We start from the raw sequence: 26,621 nt of genomic DNA on the forward strand, positions 1-26,621 counted from the left end.
AAATTGACTTAATTAAAAACCTCGTTCGAGATAAGCAATAAAATATCACTGTATATTGCAAGCAGTGATTATATTTAGAAACAACTATAAATAAAAAGCTTAGTACTCATCGCCGTGAACAAACATGTGTACAAAATTTTCTTTGACAAGAAGTGGTTTACTTATATTTTTTACTTCTTTTAATCTGACTTCTTACCTATCCATGTTTCTTTCCCATTTTAAAATTTTCTTTTTCAAACTGTTGAGTTAAGAATGGAAATATTTATCGAAAGTACTTCTTAGATGAATATTTTGGTCTGCGATGAGTACTAAGCTTTTTATTTATAGTCGCTGCAGGTAATAAATATCTTCAAAATTCATTTCATTCGATTCAAAGGTGTGAATATGGATAGCAGAAAGAAACAATATTATAACTGTCCCATCCCCTCTCAGAAGCGAAAGTTTTGAAAGGAGAACCACGAGACATAGTGTTTATCAATCACAAAGTCCATTTGGCGAGAGCTGAGATTGAATTAGGGACACCACGCCCCAGAAGTAGCGCTCTACCACTGAGCCACAAATGTCCCTTTACTCATTTATCTGTGGGCAGTTGTCAAATTAGATCCGCATGAACTGGTATTAAATTAAAATGTCAAAACATACCGGGAGCAAAAAATTAAAATAAACGCTGATCCGATCGCACAATGAACTACACAATATATCCCATCATGTATACTCGTATTGGTTCCTATTTTATTACAGCTCGCGGGAAACAAGTACTGGTAAATCAAAAAGATGCATTTATTATAAAAATATATAGGGTACGATATAGTTATTAAGACATTATCAAAAATGCTTCCATAATATATATATATATATATATATATATATATATATATATATATATATATATATATATATATATAATTTTGTAACTTGAAACTCTTGAAACTAAAGATTTACCTTTTCGAACTGATGGACTCGGAAAATCCCCCGAGTGTCTCGTCCATGGGATCCAACTTCCTGTCTAAAACATGTTGAGAATCCCGCATAACGAATTGGCAAGGCTTGTTCGGCAATCCATTCGTTCCTATGGAATGATGCGATTGGTTGCTCCGAGGTAGCTATTAAGTACTTCTCTTCTACTTCTCTTTCCTCCGCCTTTTCACTTCCCTTACCAACTACCTGCAAATCAAAACAAAAAGTTTCTTCTGACCTAAGTATTCACTGAATACAACTAAAACTATCAGCATTTTGAAGTAATTTTACAAGTAATCATAACGTCCAACTGTCACAAGTCACGTACTGTTGATAACTTCTATTGTATACAAATCGTTCTGCGTTTTTGAACTTTCAAACTATGCATAGAACGGCTGTCGACAGGTATTACATGAAAACGGTAAGATATCAAGAACCGGTTTTTTGGAATTCGGAACCGGAAGATATCAAAACCAGAAGTGGCAGAAGTCCATGACTTCCGGTTTCAGTATTAATCTCCATACAGCAAACTGCTACTAGCTATGAGAAAGAATTTTCCATATGGATTCAACGTCCGAAGAATAACTTTCATCTTGACCATCATCTATCTATCCAAATCGAAAAGTGGTGGAAATTTGCGATTTCCGGATTTAACATTGATCGCCATAGCGATTTTTTTTAAACATTTCAGTATCTTTTACGAGTAATTTTATGTCAGCCCCTATTTTTCTACTGCAAACCGAAAGCAGTAAAAAAATAGCACAGTTTCCGTTTCAATATTAGTTCCTATAGTTCCTATACAATAATAATGGACAGTAAGTAATGAAAAATAAATAAATAAACGCTTCCATACCCTTTCGCACAAGAGAACGAATTTTAAAAATGTACTCTACTGCTATGCATGAAAAATAAGTTTTAATATTTCAGTTGTAATCTTTTTCATTAATTAACAAAGGATTTTTTTTTTTTTAATGGGAAGGAGTTCTTTTTAATTGCTTTCGCGGATAGTGGAAAAATGTTTATGTAAATATTTATGCGAAGTTTCGTGGGAAGAACATTAAATAAATTTTCTATATTGTTAATGGTGGCCTGCTTTGTCAGTGATATTTATACAAGTTAAATGCTTATAATTCTTTTTTCTAGAATGGAAGACCTAAAGAGAAGATGTGCGAAGTTCTGTTAACTAAACAAAAAAATTGAGTTTTTCTTCATTAATTTTGGTACTTCAAGAATGTCCCACACGTGGATTAATAATCAACAATGAACACAGCAGCGGGAGAAAAATTACTGATGAAAACCCTAAGAAGGTTTGAAATAACTTAAAATAACATTTTTAGGGATACAAGGGTGGTGTTTAATTTCGATTTAGTAATATGTATCCTATAGCGTGAATTAGCAAAAAAAAACCCTTACAATTGCCTCATCTCCGTAATCAGGAATTTCGGATCAAAGTCGCAGGTAAACTATTTTTTTTGTATTGAGGTCCTGTTTGTCGTTTGTTTCATTCAGTGTAGCCACCCTACTATCGATTCTACTAATTACTTTAAACTGCTCCCATCTCCGTAATTAGAGGTTTCCGACCAAAATCGCAGATTACTTTTTCTTGTACTGACGTCCCGAACAAGTACGCAAATTTTGTCGGTTTATTCCAGGAACACTCTATATAATATTTCAACCGACAAAGATGTTTACGTAACGTAGACACTGGACTGTCCAAGCACAACGAGGAGTTGTAATATAGTTCATGTGGTCTTAAGTTGTTGAGCGGCTTTAAGAGTGATATATTGGTTCATACAGCGAACTAAGAAGCGTAGTGATAATGCATCGGCACGGGAAGCTCAAGGCCAGATTCGAATCGTGGTCCAGGCGTGCATTTTTACACTTCATATATATATATATTACCCTGAAGCATGTTTCTTAATCTGCAATTTGTCGAAGATTAATGATACAGTCTCCATGTTTGTCAAGACTATTTTTACGTTTGATTTCTTGATTCTGACAAAATACGATTCATAGACAAATCTTTCTACTAGCGACGATGTTTTGCAGAAAACATGTGTGACTGATATGACATAGATAAAACGGCAACGCAAACTAACAGCTAAAGTATATTTATTTCTTAAAAAACTACGAAAACATTATGAATCATCACAAAACTTTGTGGTACGTAATAGACACATTTTCTTCCATTCTTCTGATCTTGTGCTTACTACTGACAGATAGTTTGTTTGGAGAAATTTCCTTAAAGTTTTTTTTTATTATTATTTATTTTATTTTATTTATTTATTTATTTTTTTATGTTCCTAGTTTATACCATCAATGAGTAATTATGTATGTAAACATGATAAGCTCTTAAAATCCTCGAAGACAAAATTTCCGAAAAGTTGGTTGTTGGTTTGGTGTTTACTGTTCCTATTCAGCATTAAGGTTAAATAAGACTTGAGCCTACAGCTCACCGTGGGATTCAAACTACATGAAGTGGAACAATGGAATGTTGCTGGACACTAATTTAGGTGTTCGATAGGTATGAACTTTTATATTTTTTGTACCTTAATAAAATTTTTAATTGAAAAATCCTAACTTTCACTTAAATTACCTTGCTCTGCATTTGACTTGTATTAGTCTTCGGCATACCTACATTAATTTAATCCATCTAATATCGTTTCGCAAAAATCTGATGGGCTGAATTCAGCAAAAATGCTATTCTATCCCTCAAATTAATTTTTAAGTTCTTAGGGGGAATAAAAGAGATACTGGAGTCATGTAGAAGCAGTTTTAAGCTGCTAAAAATATCAGGATAAGGGAGTATTATTATTTTAACAGCATATTTTACTACAGATTTGATTGCAATAATTGTCTCTGTGTTATCGAAAACTTCACTCTAATTGACTTGTTAATTCCGAATTTTCTCGAGCAGACAACATGAATAAGGTGCATATGCATTTACTATAAAACTGAAATGACGTACGTACCTTATAGAGTTCCTCATCAAATTGAGAGAGCTGTGCTACTTCCTGCATCACCTCCTTTCGCATGAAGAATGGCGTATACAACGGCTTGTAGCCCTTCTTAAACAGAATCTTCAGCGCAAGTTGAATAAGAGCTTGACTGAGAAAGACAGCAGGTCCCTACATATTTACAAAAGATACAAATGTATAATTAAGATCAATTCTAATAATTATTGAACACAACAAAAAAATCTTTAAATTATGTACCTACATAAAGAGCCATAAATTTATGTTCTCATTTCAAGATAAGTTGAACACACTAAAAAACAGAAACTTTATTTTCTTGTCGAATGGGCTAATGATTAGCCTGAACCTGTTTAATACTCATCCAAAGCCTATTTCAATGCAAGTACTTCTACTTTACATATCAAGAGTATGGAGCACATTGTAATATCTACAAATTACTTACTTAATAATATTTTTTTCAAGTTTTCTTGCAGGGTGGATTGATTTAAATCAGCCTGATTTAAATCATTTGATTTTTTAAATAAAAATCGCTGATTTAAATCAAATTCCGAAATAATTTAAAGTGAAAATAAGTTCCGTTTCTACACTGTTATTTCGATTATAGATGATAATCATAATACAATGAAGACTCAAATGTACAGTATGTACAGCATAGTATGAAAACAAGTGTCATGCAGAGGATGATTACGGAAAATCCCGTTTAGAACGAGTAACAGGATAATCCTGTTTTCTTCTCTTCATAACACAGGGCTTATATTGTAAATCGTTAACTATTCCAACTAGGAAATCCCCATCGACATTTAAGACGAAGATTCTTTTGTGTGCGCGTCTATATATTTGTTCCCAGATAATAGGACGTATTTAGAAGTGTCCTACCCCTCTCCGATTTTTTTTTTTTTTTTTTTTTTTATAACTTTAGGTAAAATTTATGTATTTCGTGCCGCAAGCTACTTACAATTTCCTTAAAAATATGCCTCTGCCAAATATCAGTAACTTTTGTGGGAAAAAAAAGTGTCACTTTGATAAGCGTTGCTGTACTTTTTCCTTAAGGCTTAAGCTTTTAAATTATATCACCTATTTTTAGGTGATAGGATGAAATCTTCATTATTCGATTAAAAAAGTACCAATAAAGCTTCTTACTTTTTTTTTTTCCAGGACTGAAGGCATCGTAGAGCACGTTACATATGCTTTCACGCCTCTGCGCCGAGACATAGGATGTGATGGCGTCATAAATTTAAAAAAAAAATGTTGTGCCTATTTTTATTATTTTTTGGCGGGCCTACGTTCTGCATTCAGAACACTGAAATTCTGCACACTCGTCCAGTGCACCCTTAGTATTTTTCAGATGATTTAAGATCTCTGCGTGAAAACAGGGGGCTCCAGAGGGGCAAAAATTTTAAAAAATGGATATTTTTAACAAAAAATAGCTTTCTTCGCGATTTTCGCGCCTAAGATGGAGACATATGAATGGTACCATCTGAAAGGCTGTTCTATTCTGAAGAGAATGATGTAAGAACCATGATCTTAGGATAAATAGGGATGTCTCAAGAAACTGTTACCTGTTTTATACGGGAATCTGGGAATAGTATTTTTCGCGGACTTACTTTTGCATCTAGAAGTTTGAAATTTTGAACACTCATTCACTGCATCCCTTAGTATTTTTCAGATCTTTGTCTTTAAACAGAGGCGGTACAGAGGGGTAAAAAGTTAAAAAAAAAAAAAAAAAAAAAAAATCTTAACAGAAAATCTCTATTTTCGTGATTTTCCAGGCCCGGATAGCCTACACCAGTGTTTCTCAAAGTGTGGGTTGCGTTCCGTGCTTTCGTGGGTTGGAGAAATTAAGTATGAAAATTTTATTTTGATACAGAAACATGTGTTATAAAGTAAGTACCATTCAGGAAACGAAAATTCGAAGCGTTTGTTAATGAGGTGAAGAGTAAGTGATTGCTCGGAGCCCTGCCTTGTTGTACACATAGGAAAGAAAGTTTCTGATAGTTGACAAATTTTCTTTTGTCAATAACTCGGGAACAAATTATTAATTTGGATCTTCTTGTTGCTATTCTTAGATTAGTTATAACTTAATAACTTGCCAAAAGCGGTACTCTAATAGGTTATTTTTTGTTTAGTTATTAGGAAAAGAAATTTTGTCAACGGAAAAATTCTTTCTTGATTGTACAATCAGTAGAGATGCTGGATTAGGATGGAAAGAGAATGGGCGAGTCAAAATCTGTCACGGGGTAGGGAATTGCGTTGGGAATATTGTTAGCTCTGAGTTACCTTTCTATGGAAAAATTAGAAATATGACTTTCAAAATTTAATTGGTTTGGAATTCATCACGATATGTATTTGAATAAAAGTAGCTGGGCCACAAAATAGTTTTAATATTTAATATGGGCCGCGGTCACAACAAGTTGGAGAACCACTGGCCTACACGATGGAGACATTTGAATGGTATTGTTTGAAACTCTGTTTTATTCTGAAGAGAATAATGTACAAATCATGATTCTAGGATAAATAGCGATGTCTGAGGAAACTTTTCTATTACATCCGGGTCATCTGGGGTATTGTGGGGATGTTCTTAGCTCATTGTTAAATATTTTTCCCGCCCTTAATATTCAAGATAGAAGCTTGAAATTTTCTACACACATTTAGTACTCTTAGTATTTCCCAGTTGATTTTAAGATCTGTGCGTTAACACAGGTGAGTCCAGAGGGGATCAAAATTTGAAGGAAAAAAAAAAAGCCATAATTTAAAATTGTTAAAAAACATGGTTTGAGATTGATATAGGTTAACAATTGGAGATTAATTCAAAATTCAACCCCAATACTTTCACTTAAATGGAATAATTGGCATTTAATACTAATTCGTAATGCTTTTTCTTCAGTTCGCGACGTGTATTATACGAGGAGAAAGATTTGATTTAAATCAAAAAAATCGATTTAAATAAAAAAAAAAAAGATTTTTTTCTACCCTGTTTTCCTGCAATATTTCGAGTGGAACACATGACCATTTATCCTCAGGGTTATACAGTGGCTAAAGTCCTTCCCCACAAAATGATCTTCACGTTGTTTTCTTAAGGTATTCCCATTAGGAAAAGCAAGAGAAAATAAATATCGATAAAATTTACGTACTACTCTTTAATTACCATTTAATTACCACTATGGAGAACAAGCGGGCAATACGAAGATCATATTGTGGGAAGGGACTTAAGTCAATGTGTACCCCTGAGTACATTTTCTCTACCGTTCTAACCTACTTTGTAGGAAGCGACAACATTCGCAACAAGTCAATCAATTTCTAGCGTTGGATGTTGGAACTTCGCCCAAAACAGATCTAAATAATAACTTTTTTTTTTTTTTTTTTTTTTTTAGCTTTGTTATTGAAATTATGTTTTCTGAAGATTACTATTAACTATACTTTACAACGAACAAAACAAAATGATTAAAAGTGCAAGAATTTTTCTGTGATTTTTCTATTCAACTTGTCTTGTGGACAAATTTGAACAGTGATTCCTTAAACTTTATTGAATTACGTCCCGACAAAATATACTGGAAATTTGGAGGAAACTGGCAATTCTTTGAATCCTAATGTTGATTGCATATGTACTTCGTATAATTTCAATCGTCTTACACATATCAAATTCCAGTTCCTCAACAATACTGGCAATTGCAGGCTTTGCTTTGGGATACTTCTCACAATCCTAGATGTGGAAAATAAAAACTGAAGAAATAAGAATTTCATGGATTATAAAAATGGAACGGTTTCATTAAGGAAGAGCACTGCAACCTCTCTCCCTTCCCGGAAAGAGGCATCAGAACAGAAGTTCTGTGCAATTACTAATGTTCACTTATTATCAAATTGCTTTTCTTTTCTCTTTTCTTTAATTTGATAATTGAAGGCTGCCAGTCCTGTGTGTGTTTTTTGATGTGCCTTTATCCGCTGTATTTTATGTCTTCCATTTGCTATTTAGCAAATGCTCGACTGTCCTAAGTTTAGAGTGCTTTAAGATTATAAACGAATTTTAAATTTTCGACTCATATTTTGCTCCAAATAAAATTCTTGTATCTAAAATACTGTATTTCTTTTCAAGACTTCCAGAAAAAAAAATGAACTAAGTGTTCTGCTTTTGCATACCTATGTTTGGCCCTTATTTTTTAGATTCCTTTCTGTGATACTTATACAGCCTTCCTAACAATCGTATTTTATCTCCGTTTCCTGATTTTTTATTCGGATCTACGTAATATCTCGTAAACTGGGAGATATTTTCCTGGAAAGTTTCAGAATTTTAAAAATGTTACGAGCATTTCACACTGAAAAAATGAAATGAAATCTTCCAGTTTAACGTCCCATGATTATGCTCTTGAGGCTAAATGAGACGGATGACTTAATACTGATGATGGGAAGAACTGGTGGAACTAGAATGTGGAAGGAAACCAGAGTACCCCGGGAAAAAACACGACACGATGTTGTACACCTCAAACTTATTTGGCCTGGGACCGAACCAGGGACCCCACGCACCAGAAGTAAGCGCTCTAGCACTGAGACACAGTGTCCCTTAGTTCACACCGTGAATATACGTGCTTAATGTAGTTTTCAATATGAATAACCAGTCAATATGAAATTTCGTGACTTTTTCATTCTCAAGAGCGAATTTGGGTGCAAATTAGGCCGAATTTTCATGCATGCGATAGAAGAATACTTTGCCTGCGATTTAGTAGCGTCTAAAGCTCATCGTAAAGATATTTTTGGTGGTGAATTTTGACGTTTTATAGAACAAAATTTTCCAGTCTGTTCTTATATTTGTACAGATAAAAAAAATTCGTGACCCAAAAGCTAAATTTCGTGACTTTTTCTTGACTTTCATGACCGTTTTCTGATTTCGTGACTTTTTCATGACTTTCGTGACCGATAGACACCCTGATAACGTGGTTAGTCCAGTCCATTTGTTTTCTACTAGATTAGTTTCAGCGTTGTTGTTTCCAAATATCAATCTAATAAGGTCAATACAGGGTATATTACATTGAAACAAACTATTCTATATATAAAAAAACCTGATTTCTTTAAGACGACTGGTCATTATATTCCTGAACTTTTTAAACGAACCTTTAATACTAACTGAATTCATACAATTCTCTTACCACCAAGAAGTATCCTCGTCCTCCAGCAGTTACAGTGCCCCTTTCCGTATCCACTCCATCAATCATGTAAATTAAATCTACATGAGAATACTTCTTTCTCACCTCACAGTCACCGTGCGTTCTCATAACTGCGTTGTTGTCCTGGAACAGAAAACAAAAATCAATACTGGCTTAAAATTAAATGTCCGAAAAAATGAAATGAAATCTAAGTTTAACATCCCATGATTATGCCCTTTAGGCTAAGAGACGGATGATTAAAGCAAGTGAATAATGATGAATTGGTGAAATGAAAATGTGAAAGTGAACGGGAGTACCCTGAGAAAATACACGGACACGATGTCATCCACCACAAACTTACCTGGCCGGGAATCGAACCAGGAAACCCACGCATCAGAGGTAAGCACTCTACTACTAAGCCACCGTGTTCCTCTCATTAATTGTTGGCAAGTGTCATCAAAAGTTAAATGAAAACAAAGGCAAGTGTACTGCGGAAAAAAAAATGTCCTCTATTCTTGATTTTTTAAAGCAAATCTTTTATTAAAATTGTTTTCATTTCACTAAGTCTAAACCTGAAATTTGATGGCCCATAATTTGGGAACCAAAAACCTGCACATCCTAATTTTCACACACTTATACAGTAATTCAAGATCTATCATCGTGGAAAGTTTGATCCAAATCGGATGAGTTCAGCTGAATTCGTACGACATATAATATTCTTCATTTTTTACAGAAAAATCAATGAAAGATGAAAATTATTAGTCTAGCATCACACACGCTTAATATAATTAATAATTTGTTTTTTAGAACAGCAATATAATCAAAGCACTTGTTGCGTTTTTTCTTTCATTGTGAACAAACTATTGTTCCATACCTTTAAGAACCTTGTTCCACTTATACAGGAAAAGGTAGAGCAATATATATAACTGAAAATGCCTATGGAAGTAAACAACTGTATTAATGAAAAATTAGCTTGAAATGTAAAAAATCAATTGATTATGGACATAGTGTAATTACAAGAAAACCAAACCTCCTCCTAATGCTGTCAGAGGCAATTTTTCTTTTAATATTTTAAGTTTTATATCCAAAATCAATCATTTCAACAATTGATAATTTAAAAACTAGCTGCAGTTCTCTGAGAAATGATACAATAATTAAAATAACATAGATGCCCACTCTGAATCAAAGCAATACATTATCTGCTTCAATTGAGAGAAGCTTTTCTAGTCAACTGTACTTTCAATTCTAAAAGGTTCGGTCCGACAGAAAAAGAAAGTTAGGTTCACCTAAATCGTACAATTAATAACATCTTGGTGGTGCAAGTGTAGACTGACAAGTAAATCTTACGTTTGGGTGAATCGAGTTGCTGACTGAGACACATATGAGAAAGTAGTACTAAATGCGGTCAGTATTTCAGTGAAGTTGTAGGTGCGAAGCTCCAGGGGTTTAGGAGATACAGCTACCAGAACATCACATGGAAGTACAGAATAGTCTTCATACAGTTGGAGGTAAAAGCCCTGTAAGACCTCTTGTAATGACAAAAGGTGAATAACAAATATACGGGTACATATTAGGACTAGGGGGAAGTCATATAGTAAGGGTATACCTGACGGCGGCCGTTTTGAAATCCGACATTTTGAATTAAGGTTAAGTTTTTAAAATAGGAATAGGGTCATGTGATACATGATTTAAGGCGCAAATTTAATCAGAAGAACAATGGTGACGTTAATTTTGATTTACGCGCAATTGGTAAAAAGTTACATTTAAGTTAAATATTGTTGCAGCATATGTATTAGTCCTTTACCCCACCTTGTAAATTTTGTGTTAATGATAATTAAATAAAAAGCAGGTGGATAAATATGGTAAGAGTTGCCTTGGCGGCCATGTTCAAATCCGCCATTTTGAATTAGACAAGTTTTAAACAAAACGCATAACATTGATACCTTATTAATAGCAAATTTTACCATAAATCCAACGGTATAACCATTTTTGCTTTATCATTAACCAGCACAAAATTAAATGGGAATAGAGTAATGCAATAGATGACTTCGGGCTAGAAGACAAGGTGAGCAATAGTACAGTGAGGAAAAGAGCGAGCGAGAAATAGATGTGAACAGAATAAAAGGAAAACAACGCAATGGCGTGCAAGTACAGCATCAAACAACTAACATTGTAACGCCACCATTGTATTTCTGATTAACTTCTAGCCCGAAGTCATCTATTGCATTACTCTATTCCCATTTAATTTTGTGCTGGATAATGGTAAAGCAAAAATGGTTATACCGTTGGATTTATGGTAAAATTTGCTATTAATACGGTGTCACTGTTATGCGTTTTGTTTAAAACTTTTGTCTAATTCAAAATGGCGGATTTGAACATGGCCGCCAAGGCAACTCTTACCATATTTATCCACCTGCTTTTTATTTAATTATCATTAACACAAAATTTACAAGGTGGGGTAAAGGACTAATACATATGCTGCAACAATATTTAACTTAAATGTAACTTTTTACCAATTGCGCGTAAATCAAAATTAACGTCACCATTGTTCTTCTGATTAAATTTGCGCCTTAAATCATGTATCACATGACCCTATTCCTATTTTAAAAATTAACCTTAATTCAAAATGTCGGATTTCAAGATAGCCGCCGTCAGGTATACCCTTACTATATGACTTCCCCCTAGTCCTAATATGTACCCGTATATTTGTTATTCACCTTTCGTCGTTACAAGAGGTCTTACAGAGCTTTTTCCTCCAACTGTATGAAGACTATTCTGTACTTCCATGTGATGTTCTGGTAGCTGTATCTCCTAAACCCCTGGAGCTTCGCACCTACAATTTCACTGAAATACTGACCACATTTAGTACTACTTTCTCATATGTGTCTCTGTCAGCAACTCGATTCACCCAAACGTAAGGTTTACTTGTGAGAGTGGCATAGATTAATAGATCCATTTTTAGGCACTGCTTTATTATTATTGTAGTGTGTACTTGTTTACCTTTATACTATCTTTACAAATTTACTTTACTATTACAAAAGAATTCAATTCATGACGTATAAATTAATAAACAGAAAATGAGGAGATCAGAATATATGCGTTCCGTTATTTATGTTAAAACAAACTGAAACGCTTACCTTGCAAAAAGATTAAGATATAATTATTAATTGTTAAATTTTAATGTAAATAATTAGGCAAAAATTGCTTTGTTGTTACAATACATATATATAATTTGAAAAAAAGAAAAAAAATTTACATAAATTGTAATGATTACAATTGCAATAAAGTATCTGAGAAACATTAAAAAAAAAATAAAATAAAATAAAATATTAAAAATAAATAAAAAGTGTGGATTGGATAAATATCCCTTGATATTGTACATCTGTCGCATTGCAATTTAACGTATTATAAGAAAAGAACAACAACATTTTAAATGGTGATAGTTAACTAGGTAATAGAAATTAAGTTTTTCACATCCTAATATGTCATAGCCTAGAATTAAAGAAAAATGTATCATACCTCATCATCGCTAATGGGAACGGATTCATGCAATATGTTGGACACTTCCCTCCACGCTTCATTGCGTTCCCTTTCTGTTTTCAGCAATTCCTGATTGTTCCTCTCTATGGCTTCATCAATTAATGTTCGCAAGCGTTTGATTTTAGTCACTGTTAAGCTCTTCAGGATATCCGACGTCAGCTGATCTAGGTTGCTTGCAATGTCATCAGGAATGCTTTCATCATCACCTACGGGTTCCTTATTCTGGAAAATGATGATCTTATTAATAAAGAATAATATGCTTAAGATATACTATACTAATGTGAAACCAGTTATAAATATTTCAAATAACAGATAAATATTTCAAATAACAGATATAATACATTAAGAACACACAATTAGGAGTTTGCGTAAGAAATACATTTAGGTATAAATTTGATCTGGCATTATTGACCTGGATACATTGTGGAAAAGTAGTAGCTGTTTGATGGTTAGTGTTTAAAAATTTTGCATATATTAAAGAGTGCGTTTTTTCGTCGTTTAATTTTTATCAACGTAATTTATACAAGATACGTGTTGGAATCTTAGTAAAAATAGTACGTTTACATGTTTTGTTAACAATATCTTAATATCTGTGTTCTGTAACTAATAATAATAATAATGGTTTCTAAAAGTTGACTAAATGAGATAGGGTCTTTTGCTAGCTTTTAAGCCTACTAATTAAGACAGTCGAACACTTTAGAGAGTTTTGAATATTGAAAGTACTAAATACTTTAGAAAACTACATGCAATTTTTCAATTCACTTTGCTTTGGTTTTCTCGAACAGGTTAACACCATTTAAAAAAACACCCAGTGGTCATGTGGACACACCACTAACCCCATCCCCATACAAGATATACCTATGTAAATAAATCGATCACAATTGGTGTAGAATTGGTACTATTTTATCATCGGAAGTTTTCTAGAACAAAAATGTACTTAAATAAACGCAGTATAATAATACAATTATGTAAATATCACAAAATACGCTCACCGCTGTGTAAATATCACAGTAATGTTAGTGTTATTTTCCTTCCACCTGCCTTCAAAACAAGAAAATAATTCACAAAAGAAATTAATATTATTAAAATTAAAACTTATTTTATTGATGTGCCACGCCTGTTTTGTTTTTGCAATTCACGTTATTTTATTCGGCATAGGAACGAAAAAACATTACTCTATTTCAACATTTACATACTGCAACTGAAATTATTTCTCAGACTCTGTACAAATATTCAAACTAGAACTTTTACCAATTCGCTGTTCCTTGAAATATTTTCATCGGCAAAATTTAAATTAAAACTTCATTCCTTTCGGTTTATACTTTTAAAAAACCTGAAGATACAACATACTACGAGATGTGCGAAAATAATGAAATAAAAGTAAAAAAAGAAAAACAATAATAATCTAAAATGAAAGGTACGGGCCGCCTCACTAATTGTTTTCACTCCAATTCCAATTGCTTTCTCTCCGTTCTGCAGTACATGGCACCGCTATATTTCCTATATGATTGTTCTGATATCGAGCTATTCAGAGGAAAACACTACTTTCACCCCTAAACGTGCCCGTAAACATAAATTTGATGAATAGGAAGCAGTTTGCATAACAATAACTTGAGTCATAATTTGGCATAATAAAATCAACTACACGAGTTGGCAACCTTCCATCAATGAACCAGAGAATATGCAAATTAACCCTGCCATATTGCAACCCACGTTCTCATTTGACGCACGATTTTAAATTTGACAAGGTAAACGTACTCTGGCTAAGTTCGTTCTTTTTATTTTTCCTTCTCATGTTTCCTCCGTGACCAAGACTAAGCGGAAGTTGAAAGCTCGGAAATAAAACTGATATTCAGGAATTGCATAAATCTGTAAGTAGAATCACTGGAATCCATTTATAGTTATTATAAACATACAAGTGTACTGCGTATCTTTAATGGAACTCGGCGAATAATCAAATTAATAGTTATAATCATGCATCAGTTTAGTAATATTCATTACTCTTTTCAGGGTTGGCTGGTTTAAACCAAAAAACGAAAAATGTTCGTAAAAGTGTAAGTGTTCGTAAAATCTTGATGAACACTCATTTGTGGGTTATCACGTTTCACGTCCGTATATTATTCGAATTATATTCAGACTTAAATTCCCCATTCAGTACTCAAAGAGATTATGCTACAAAAGCAATTTTTCTTCTTTTTATAACTTTATGAATGTTTCTTTTGTGATTTTTTTATAGTTTGTTATTATTGTTATGTAATTGCAATCAAAGAAAAATTCTGAATATTGTTTCGTTTTAATAATTTTTACTGTTGGTAAAATACATCGAAGTGCCGTACTTTTTTTTGGGGGGGGGGGGGGTCATACAAAACCCCACCAGAGACATTTATTGAAATCAGAAGTATCCTTGGTATCTATTTATGTATAAATGGGTCAGAACCAAACTGAATTCAAGTAATTCGTATCTTTATTAACTTTCCTTGCTGATATGCAAATTAAGTCGTCGTATTTCTTTAACTTGGGCTAATAAAAGTCGTAATAAAATAACTTGGACTAAATTAGTTCTTCTGTACTCTGCAGTATTTTGAAATTGTCCCTATGTAATTCTGTATAATGGTTTCACTTATGCAACTGTTTATTTTTTTGTCCTTCTCAAATGGCTCTTGACAATTATACTAACAAGTATGTAAAGATCAGTACGATGTATTTTTATCAGGAGTCCTTCGTGAGTGAGTCGGCAGACGTATCGCCAGTTAATCCTAGTTTCGAGTTCAAATAGAGGACAATTTCTCTCGGAAGTAAGCCGAGAAGCAGTTTGGATTTCGCTTTAAGCTTATGTAACCCCTTCCAACGTAACCCGATTGTTGTATAATGACACCAAGGAAAAACAAACTTATTTCTGTCCATAAGTAATATAAATACATAGAGCAAATTATTAAAAAAATAAAAAAAAAGTAACTCCCCCCCCCCCAAAAAAAAGGTTTAAACCAAAAAAGCTGATTTTCTGGTTTTTTCAATAAAAAACATGGGTTTTGCTAACTCTGACTATTTTTAGTAATATTCATTATTAGGAATGCGACTTTTGTTTTGATATTAACTTTTTCTCCGTAAATTGTGAGCGAGGAAACTACAGAAGGTTGCTGAAAATTTTAATATGATAAATAGGTGCAATAAGTTTTATTATTAACTTATCCGGACATTACTCTGCAAAAAAGCCATATATCTCATAACTCCTCTTTAAACATAAACTTCTATATATGTGTCAAAGATATAGAAACGAACTAGAATTGTAGATACCTTCATTTTTACTCCAATTTCCTTGCTACACAAATTCTTGAGTTTATTCCATCCATCAGCTTTATGTCGTACTGAAAGAGGAAAAAAATGAACTACGTCAAAATAATATTTACAAATGTAAAAGATCAAAATACTTCAATACTTCTACTTAGTAATTATAACTGAAAACTTTTCGCGAAAACTTGTCTGATATATAACCTTTCAAGTTAAGTTCCAAAATATGTCGGCAGCTTCATTCATCATCATAAAAAGCTTACATATGTTAAAACCTTTTTGCTACATTATTTACTTTAATCCAATAATAAGATTTTAAAATTTATGGAAGCTTCCAAATAGATGCTAACTTCCTGGACTAAAAATATACACACAATATAACTGCCAAACCAAAACTTCCAACTTATTATTCCGTACCAATACATTCATATAAACACATCGTTAATAGAATCATAATTGAGAGGTCACATTTGGCTTTTATACATTGTATCTGTATAAATGTATGATATAAATAAATTCTAAAGGGATTTTTGATCTTGCTTCCGTTACATACCATCAATGATTTTGCTATTGATTTAACAGTATAATATCTAGCAGATACAATTATTCGAAGAAATACTGGAACGTAAGCTTTTTGTCGTTTATCCTGCTACTCTAGAAAAGCTAACTGCTTCATATTTGCTTTCAGAAATTCTATTATTAGCAGTACTCCCAAAAATCATAATATAAAGAGGCGAGTGATTACATTTCACAACCTCCTTTGCAAAGTGGACTTCTACATGCAAGGACATGCTCGCTTTGAGTAAGTTTGGTATTAGTCTTCTAAATTCGATTTCTTTTTATGATCTACCGGAACTTAATCACATATTTCTTTGCAAAATTCAAGTCAATCAAGTAATAAAGTCAAGTCAAGTCAATCAAGTAATAAAGTCAAGTCAAGTCAATCAAGAACACAATAATTTTCACGTTACACGCAAAAATGAATTTTATTTTTAACCTCACCTTTTATTTTCTTTTTCATGTGTGCTATATTTCATATAGTTTTGATTTGATCCGTGAAGTACGGCCGTATATTCTTATATTTTTTAATTGCAATTTGTGTATGCTCTTCATTGGTAAGACTCTTTATACGATTCATTTATTTAAGAATTATTAATTAATACATCATATATATAAAACTATTTTTAGAAATATAGCCTTAAAGAGGGTCTTTTGATTCTAGAAGTGACTAAGGGGTTACTATTTTGTTGTTATTTAATTTAATGTCCCACGAGTATGCTTAAAGGCTGAGAATAGAAGATACACGAAATAGTGAAGAAACTGGGAGAACCCCCAACGAGGAAAAACTCGCAACAGTTATACGAAGAGCCACATTTGCAACTATTAAGGCTTTGTGTCTTCACGCTTGAGAAGAAAAACTCAAAGTGACGGTTCATACTAAATTACGACTGATTGATAATTAAAGAATAACATTCAAGGGACTTGGACTTATCTTGGTGTACATCTCATATAGCACCGTAATTGCCGAAGTTTCTGTGAGAACTTACATCTTCGAAGTACGGTAATAAAGTAGAAACAGCATGTCAAAGATAGCATGCTAACGCACTAATTTATCTTTAGAATATTAAAATTGTTGTTTACTTGTGAGTACGTCTTAAATCCTCTGCAATATTTTGTTTTTCTGGGTTTCTAATACATTTTTACAACCAAGATTAATCCTCAGAATTTTTACTGAACTAGAGGATGATAAAATAGTAGCAGTGTAACGAAAATTCATACGATAAATCCATCTGACGAAGTTTTAAATCACAGGTAACGATCCACTGATCCACTACAGCGGATTTCAAACCTACAAAAATTTTAATAGATAACCCTATGCCATGATTGATGATACAATCTAATCCACCTTAAGGAACAATTACTTTAAAGAGCAGTCATTTCAGAGACCTGTATTTCCGTGCTACTCGCAATATACTTTCTACGGTATTTTAAGTCATATTGACTATAAACAGCGCACCTCTTGCATTTTGCACTATTTGCCTGCCTTAGCTCTCTGCTTAGGAGCTTTTTGTCAAGCTCCCACATTTCCCGAGGATACCACAATCCCCTTGTATGGGCCTGGGCATACCTAGTAAAAATGTAAAATCGAGATGCAGATCCAATTTATGGGACCGTAGATTTGTAAAATTCAAAGAAGCAATATTAATTGTTATTTCAAAAGGGGAATATGTAAACAATCAAAATATATGGGAACCTTACATCTAACTGTATGCTTTTACCCACGTAATAATTCATAAGGACGCAATAATAAAGCGAATTTTTATGTCAATGCAATGGTTAAATCATGCATGACCTATAACAATAAAGCTGCCTGACAAATAAAGGATCAAGTGATTAAAGGAACACAAGGTGTTTCCACTATCCTTGATTACACGCATATCTAACGTCGCTGACGCGCCTGATTCCTAAGGATGCATGTCCGCGCCATTCCACCAGCTTTACTGACTCGCTTAGATACACTTCTTGCTTTTAGTGATCACCAAACACAGATTAACTGCTGACCTTCCCATTGTTTTTGTGGTATATGTCTGCACGCTTTATATCCATAGCGGTTAAGCCCTCCTAAAGTGAATCTCAACACAGGACTGCAACTCTCCTGATAAGAAATATATATATATATATATATATACCACAAATTCATGCACAGTCCCAGAAATTAGATCTGCACGAAAATCCATAATGGAATGAGCTGTAAAATCACTAAGAATCGATTTTGTACATAACGGAATATATATTACATAGTCATTACCATTATGCGGAGTCATCGTTGATCTGCACGTAAAAGTAATTATTTGATGATTGGTAATAGTATACATGAGAACCTTCTGATCTGCATTTCTTCTGTGTTCTATTACCACTTCTATATGAAATACCATAAATTTTCTACGTAGTGCAATAGTAAGAAGTATCCATGTGCACAAGACATGCGATATGCATTAAATTCCCCTACACACACATAGTCATAGATAAAGTACAAGGGCACTACACATGCAGATATAGAGAACAGGTACGTTCTTTTTTATTTTCGTATCAGTCGATAAGTAAATAAAAGTCGCTTTGTTACCCCCTTCGTAAGTTCGTACATACTCAATGAATAATCCCTAAAAGTATGAGCGTCCTGCTCCTTCGGGAACTGATGCAGCTTCATATCCCAGATAACTTGTAACGATTTTTCATGAAGGGCATTAGTGATTTAGATGTAATCAAGATAATAAAATATTCAAACAATATTGCCACCGAAGTTTTTTTTTATGAAGAATCTCTTATTATTCCAAAGATTTGGTTAAACTGCATTTTTGCCTACCTATAGTCACTGACATCGGGTTAAATTCCATCAAGCTTTGCCATAATTACTTGCACAATGTAAATCGACTTAAACTCCTAACCTGTGTTTTATAAGCTGGGTTAATATTATAACACAAACCAAAAAAATGGATATTTTGGTCTCTCACATTACTTGGCATTGGCCAGGGTTGGCTGGTTTAAACCAGCTGGCTTTTTCAAAAAAACCAACTGGTTTAAACCAAAAAACAAAAAAATGCTGCAAAAGTGTGTTTGTAAAATCTTGATGAACACACATTTGTGGGTTATCACGTTTCACTCCCGTATATTATTCGTATTATATTCAGACCTAAATTCCCCATTCATTATTCAAAAAGATTATACTACAAAAGCAACTTTTTTTTTACAAGTTTATAAATGTTTATTTTGTGATTTTTTTGTAGTTGTTATTATTGTTATGTAATTGCAATCGAAGAAAAATTCTAAATATTGTTTCGTTTCAATGTTTACTATTGATAAAATACATCGAAAATGCCGTACTTTTTGTGTGTGAGTGGGGGGGGGGGGTCATACAGACCCCACGAGAGGCATTTAGTGAAATAAGTATCTTTGGTATCTATCTATGTATAAATGAGTTTGAGTCAAAGTGGACTCAAATAATACGTATCTTTATTCACTTTTCTTATTGATTTGCAGATTAAGTCGGTGTATTTCTTTAATTTGGACCAATAAAAGTCGTTGTTAACTAACTTGAACTAAATTAGTTCTTCTGTACTCCGTAGTACTTTGAAATTGTTCATATGTAATTCTGTGTAATGGTTTCACTTGTGCAACTGTTTATATTTTTGTCCTTCTGAAATGACTCTTGACAGTTATATTAAGAAGCATGTAAAGATCAGTTCAACGTATTTTTTTTTTTTTTTTTTTTTTTTTTATCATCAGGATTCCTTCGTGAGTGAGTCGGCAGACGTATCGCATTTGTGGCCAACTAGTCCTGGTTCTGAGTTCAAATGGAGGACAATTTCTCTCGGATGTAACTCGAGAAGCGGTTTTTATTCCGCTTTAAGCTTATGTGACCCCTTCCATCATAACCCTGTTGATGCATAATAACATCAAGGCGAAACAAACTTACTTCTGTCCATATATGATATGAATATATAGAGCAAATCATTTAAACCATAAAAACCTGGTTTAAACCAAAAAAAAACTTTTTTTTTGGTTTTTTTAATAAAAACCATGGTTTTTGCCAACCCTGGCATTGGCATCAGGTAATTCGTCTGCAATATGTTGGTACTAGTTAGGAATGATGCAATCTTGTGTAACAGCAACGTTAAGTTTTAAACTCATTATAGTTATTATAAATAATAAAATATATAACCTAATGAGCTAAAATATATAATTTAATCACGTCTAGTTACGTTGTCTGAAAGTAAATAAAAGTTTATAGAAATTATGTTACGGTTAAAGCTAATATATTCTACTCACACTGCCTCCAAAATTGATCTTTTTCTACTACTGTATCCACCAACGAAACATCCTTAAACCGTTTCTTTTGATTGTTACGAAGTTCGTCTGGATTCCCTCCTTTGTCGGAACGAAATAAATCTAAATCAAGAACCATACTGACAGCTAATTAACTTCTTGTTTTTTGCCACACAATCTCTTATACTTCAGTCCGCACACTGCAAGTGACAAGAGACAAGCGCACCGGCCCACGTTGCTCAACTTTCCCTTGCCAAGTAGCAGTACACATCACTGCAGTTTATGCTTTGCTTCTCAGAATGTATGAACAAAAAATACCAACGATTGCCATACATAGCTCATTACGGTATATGTCATCAAGGTTTGCGTTAATACAAGGCAAAATTAGCGATTTAGAAGGTAATCGTACAACTCATCACAAAATTTTGAGGATAGCAATGCAACACAAAAGATGGAACAAGCAATTGAAAATGTTATACCGATTATCGCACACCAAAATGCCTATTTTGCGTAGTGTTGATGCACACCCGCACGTACTAAGCTCCTTAGTTTGCGATAATCAGTGGCGGAGCCAAGGGTGGGCCTGGCCCCCTTGCTCAAAATCTTGGCCCCCCTAGCGGCCCCCCCACACAGAGTGATACTGCTATAGGTCGACAAACGGTGAGTTAATAGTGGCCGCAAGTTAAATTACTACCGAAACATATCTCGACAACAGAGTTACCAACTGCAGAATATCGTATGTTGCAATAGTCTGCGTTCCGAGCAAAAATCTTCAGGCTCCTTTTTGTTTGTAGTACAGCAAGATCTAATTTATCGAAATCTGTAAGGTGCATGCATTGACCTCAGCATCTGAACGTTCCTTTTAACCTCTGTCCCTTATCTGGTTGTCTTCTTTGTTTTCGACAAAGAAAAAAAAGCAAAATCAGTCTGAATTCTGATTTGCTTCAATGTTAAAAGTCATACTAAAATAAGATATGCTTACTTACAAATAGCATGCACTGCAGTAGAACTTTACACTCATGTTGGACGAAAGAAGTCTTCGTACACTAAGTAATTAATTTCCATCGATTAGTCCATGCTCCTCCTTCAAATCTAATCTCAAAACTTACAATATTAATTTAGCATCGAATAAAGGATAGTAGCGTTATTTCAACTACATTTGAATTTATTTTAAGGCTTTGAAACATCCGAGACTCAGAGGATAGAAATAAGGGAAATTAGTCAATAGGGCCACCGAGGAAGAATCTTGGTAATCTCCTCAGTTGAAATATTTATCCACGAGGGATCAATCACACAATCTTCCGAATCTTAAGCTGATGTTCTACCGCTGAGCTTTCGCCATTCGGTGTGGGTGTGAAGTGTTTGTGTATTTGAATTCACGTCAAATTCTAAAAAGTAGTGAAGGTAAACAAACGAAAGAAAGGAAAAGGACCACGTATACTTCTTTTGCTGTAAGGAGTCCCGATTTAAATGTCTGTTCTAACACTGTTTGATATTAGGGAAAGAAAAACATATTTCCTCTTTTTGCTTCAAAGAGTGCTCACTTTACCATTTCGTAACGTAAAGGCATATTCATTACTCAGTTTTAGAGCTCAAGGGTAAAAGTAACCAAACGTAATTGAACTACGGCCAGATCAAAACAAGATTCTGGAACCGGGGCAGTTGCCCGGGCGCCAGCAAACTAATATGTGTGTTTATTGGTGTAGATGTACATAGATGAAAGGGGTACTAATCGCAAAATTTGCCCTTGGCACCAAATGTCTAGTTTCGTCACTGATTAGGCTACCCTTTTTTAGAGCGTGAAATTTTGACATTTTTCTGTAATATTAAGAATACATGATAATTATTGGCAGTTTACTTTAAAGTGAAACTTAAGCTTCAAGAGCAAGGCTTATAATTAAAAAGTGGGGTGGAACGGCAAATCACTGTCCTGTTAGAGTTCAGTTCCTGTTTCTGTGCGACGTTTGTCTCGTAAGCACTTTTTTCCTCGTACATCACATTTTACTTTATTATTATTATTATTATTAATACAGTTTATCTACCAAACAACTATTTATATTATTTTGCGGTATTAAACCAAATCTGGAACGTGTGATAATTATTTATTTCCATCATTCCATCCGGGAAATAAATGTCATCTATACGAGATGGAATGTTTTCGGGTAAAATTTAATATGACTGCTGCCATGCTGTAACTTTGAGCTTCGCCTTATTTTAAGTAGATGCAGACATGTCGGAAGGTTTGATTCTTGTAGATTCACTAGTTCAAACGCTGTCGAAAATGTGGTCTGGAGAATATGACTCAACGAACAACATTCGAACAAATTTATCAAGAATATTTGTGGATATGCAAAGAAAATGGTCCTGAAATTCTAGAGCCGGAAGCAGATAGAATATAGGGGTTCCTCGTGGAAATGAACTAGACATTCGCCATCGAAATATCACAAATTCATTTTGGATGAATCTCTTCCTTCATTGGAGGCAGAACACGAATTTTCTAAAGATAATATACTAAGAGACATTTTTCTGCCTACTATTGATAAAGCAATCACTGAGACGGAAAAACGCTTTGGATCATGCAGCAAAATCATTAGATCAATCACCACTCTACATCCAAGAGGTGAAAACTTTCTAAATTACAACATTGTGGAGTATATGGCTCAGTATTATGAAAGTGATCTGGAAATATTTAAATGTAAACTCAAAATCGTCCCAAACACAATTAAGTTGTATGAAGACGAGAGAAAACCAAAGTTGATTCCTTGGTGAATTTCGTTAATCTTTGCGTCTACAAAAACGCATTCCTTGAAACCTACAAAATAGATATCATCTCTGTGACTTTATCAATTTCTAGTGCTACTTGTGAAAGGTCATTCTCATGTTTGAAAAGATTAAAGACATATAGGCAATTCAATGACTGATGATAGGTTGAAAAACTTAGGATTACTTTATATTGAAGAAAATTGCTAAATCGTTAGATCTAGAAGAAGTTGTTGATAAGTTTGCTGCTGCCCACAAAAATAGAAAGATCCTCTTTTAAGTAGAGGCATGACCCTGTAAGTTATTTTCTTGACCTGTAAAGGTGTATTTCTCTGCTTCCACTTAAATCAACCAGCCACACATACTTTAAATGCTTACTACTAACTACTTACTTAAGTTATTTAATTAAATTAGAAGATTAAATTACTACTTATATTGGAAATCAATTGTATTAATATATCCTAGTAGTTTGAAGTAGTACATTCATACATTTTCACCGTAAAAGAGTAAAATTATGAACAACAAAGATGAAAACATTCACCTTGAAAACACACACACACACACACACATATATATATATATATATATATATATATATATATATATATATATATATATATATATATGAAAAAAATAAGATGGCCCTCTTAAAATTTTCTTGGGCCCTTCATTGCCCCCCCCCCCCTGAGAAAAATTCCAGTAACGCTACTGGCGATAATCGACATAGCACATAGAATTTTTTTAGTCTATGTGATCATAAACAATATTGGAACTAGTAGTACTACATTTCTACCATTTCCGTTTATTATGAAGAAATAAATTTGGAGATGGAACTATCCTTGAGCTTTTAAACCATATCAAAGAATTCTACTGTATGTTACAGTTTATTTACTACGAGGAGGGACCCAAAAGAAACAGGATTGTAAGAGCGCTGCCGTTTCTAGGCGTAGTAGAGAGTTCTCCTGCTAGGTGGGTCTAGTAGAGACCTTCCCAGATCAGTTGGCCAAGCGGCGTCTGCGTAGGAGGTTAACGTTTGACCATATTATTGTTTTTCTCAACTGTTCTCGTTTGCCGCCTGCGAAATCGTTATGGCAGATTCAAAGGAACAAGGAGTGTGTTTGCCTCCTACTTGGAAAATCGGAAACGAATATTTACCAAATGCTTCAACAAGCTTTCAAGAAGGATACTATGAACCGCACACAATTTTTTGAGTGGTTTGGGCGCTTTAAGTGTGGTGAGATGAGTGTTGAAGCATTGGTCGAAGTGAGATGGTATGCGGTGGTATGCCTTTGGTTTTTCAGTGATCAAGACCAGTGGCGTAGGGAATTGGGGCCCAAAGGGGCCGCCCCCCCCAAAGAGGTCCGACAATATACTTTGGTATTTTGATGTTTATAATTTTTTTATATATTTTTAGGTTTATATATTTTTGTTTGTAATTTTTCTATATGTACCTATAACAGCACTTGCTCCCCCAAACACACATCCTGGCTACGCTACTGATCAAGACAATATTTAAATAACAGGTATGTTGAGTGAAAATCATAATAAAAGATACCGGCTCTGTTTTTTTTTTTTTTTTTTTCGTTTCGAACACTGTTGAAGATCATGCTCGTGCTGGGTGCTCTTCATCATTTCGAAACGACGAAAACATCGAACAAATCTGCCCCAAAATCACCGAGGATCGTCGTTTCATGATCAACGATATTTTAAAACAGGCAGGAGTGAGTTGGAGCTTGTGCCAGCGTGAGGTTTTGCAAATGAGACATGTTGCCGCTAAGTTTGTTTCTCGCCTGCTCACACAGGATCTGACCATTCTTGTGAATTTGAGCCAGGACTTGAAAAATCAGATTGAAAGTGATCCAAACTTTTTGACGAACATGATGACATTTTCCGAGAATTAAACAAAATCTAAAAGGAAAATGTGTAGAGGCTGTAAAAAGAACTTCGCAGAGCGCATTGGACGATATAAAAGTTCCAGAGTTCCAGAGGTGCTTCAAACAGTGGGAAAGAAGATGGGAGAAAGGAATCGCATTTAATGGAGAGTACTTTGAAAGAGACTGAAAGAATTTTGTTTAAAAATGTAAAAAATACTTTTTTTTTTTAGAACGAAAGTCCGGTTTCTTTTGGGTCCTCCCTCGTATAGTGATTACTGGTGAAACAGGAAATATTAATTTTCATCCTAGTTTTAGTAGGGAGACGAAGGTGGGAATGGGATATACAGTGCCCAAAAGTAGGTATACAGTCCCATACTGATCGGTCATGACATTCTATATAAGTTACTATTGTTATTCATACATGTATTGACTTAGTTTCTTCCTTATCTGTTCTTAATTTATTTTCACTGATATCTTAAGCTCGGAACAAACCAAAACAAATACATTCATTATCTTAATAAATTAAAATGTAATACTTGATCGATGCTGGTGAGTATACCTACTTTTGTGCCACCCTGCATTCTTGTGACACTAAATTGATTAAAAGAAAACAGGTCCTCCCTGTCCCTCACAGGTTTTGTTGTATGGTGATTTAACGTTGAAATCGGAAATGGAAGATTACTACCACTTCCGGTTTGAATAGGTAATGGAGGAGGAAATGGAATCTATTGTTGGCAGGGGCGGCCCTAGGCAATTTTTCGCCCTGTGCAATGGCATCATTTGTCTTATCGCTTTCTACAGAACGAACAAATCTTAAAAGCCACGATCTTAAAATGCTAAACCATCATGGACAACGAAGGGGAGGGAAAAGGCACTCGCACACAGAAAGACCTAAACACTACAGATCCAATCTCGTTGTGTCTGTTTTTTCTGCAAAGGAAAAATGGTAATCATTGTTATAGAATTTAATATCGAGCTTCAATCTCAATATATCAGTTTGCAATTCCAGTGCAGCTAGCTCTTTTATCTTTATTTCTTGATTTTCCTTCTACATCTGCTATTTTTTAAAAAACTTGTTTCCAACAACACTATCAAATCTGTGGTAACTAACTAAATGGAACAGGTGTTCGCTACTGTTGAAAAATTGAGTTCTTAATATTTGACAACAATCAAGTAATTCATGCTGGGATTTATTTGACCATTTGCTTTAGCACTGTCCAGGTGTCCTTAAACTAATGTGACCTAAATATGATTTATGAATGTAGTAC

General features: G+C 33.9%; 1 protein-coding gene across 1 annotated transcript in view; it reads right to left on the bottom strand.

Annotated features, from left to right (window-relative positions):
* SerRS (Seryl-tRNA synthetase) overlaps positions 1–20,976 on the bottom strand; it is a 33,001-nt gene extending 12,025 nt beyond the window's left edge. The window contains exons 1-6 of the mRNA XM_081750939.1: positions 20,723–20,976; positions 15,902–15,972; positions 12,587–12,829; positions 9,071–9,211; positions 3,930–4,085; positions 943–1,164 (exon numbers count right to left, since the gene is read on the bottom strand). Of these exons, the coding sequence (XP_081607065.1) occupies positions 943–1,164; positions 3,930–4,085; positions 9,071–9,211; positions 12,587–12,829; positions 15,902–15,972; positions 20,723–20,858 (969 nt within the window). The 5' untranslated portion in view covers positions 20,859–20,976. The remainder of the gene's footprint in view (positions 1–942; positions 1,165–3,929; positions 4,086–9,070; positions 9,212–12,586; positions 12,830–15,901; positions 15,973–20,722) is intronic.
* Between the last annotated feature and the right edge of the window lie 5,645 nt (positions 20,977–26,621).

Source organism: Thermobia domestica, chromosome 3 (assembly GCF_964235325.1).
Source record: "Thermobia domestica chromosome 3, izTheDome1.hap1.1, whole genome shotgun sequence".
NCBI classification, from domain to species: domain Eukaryota; kingdom Metazoa; phylum Arthropoda; class Insecta; order Zygentoma; family Lepismatidae; genus Thermobia; species Thermobia domestica.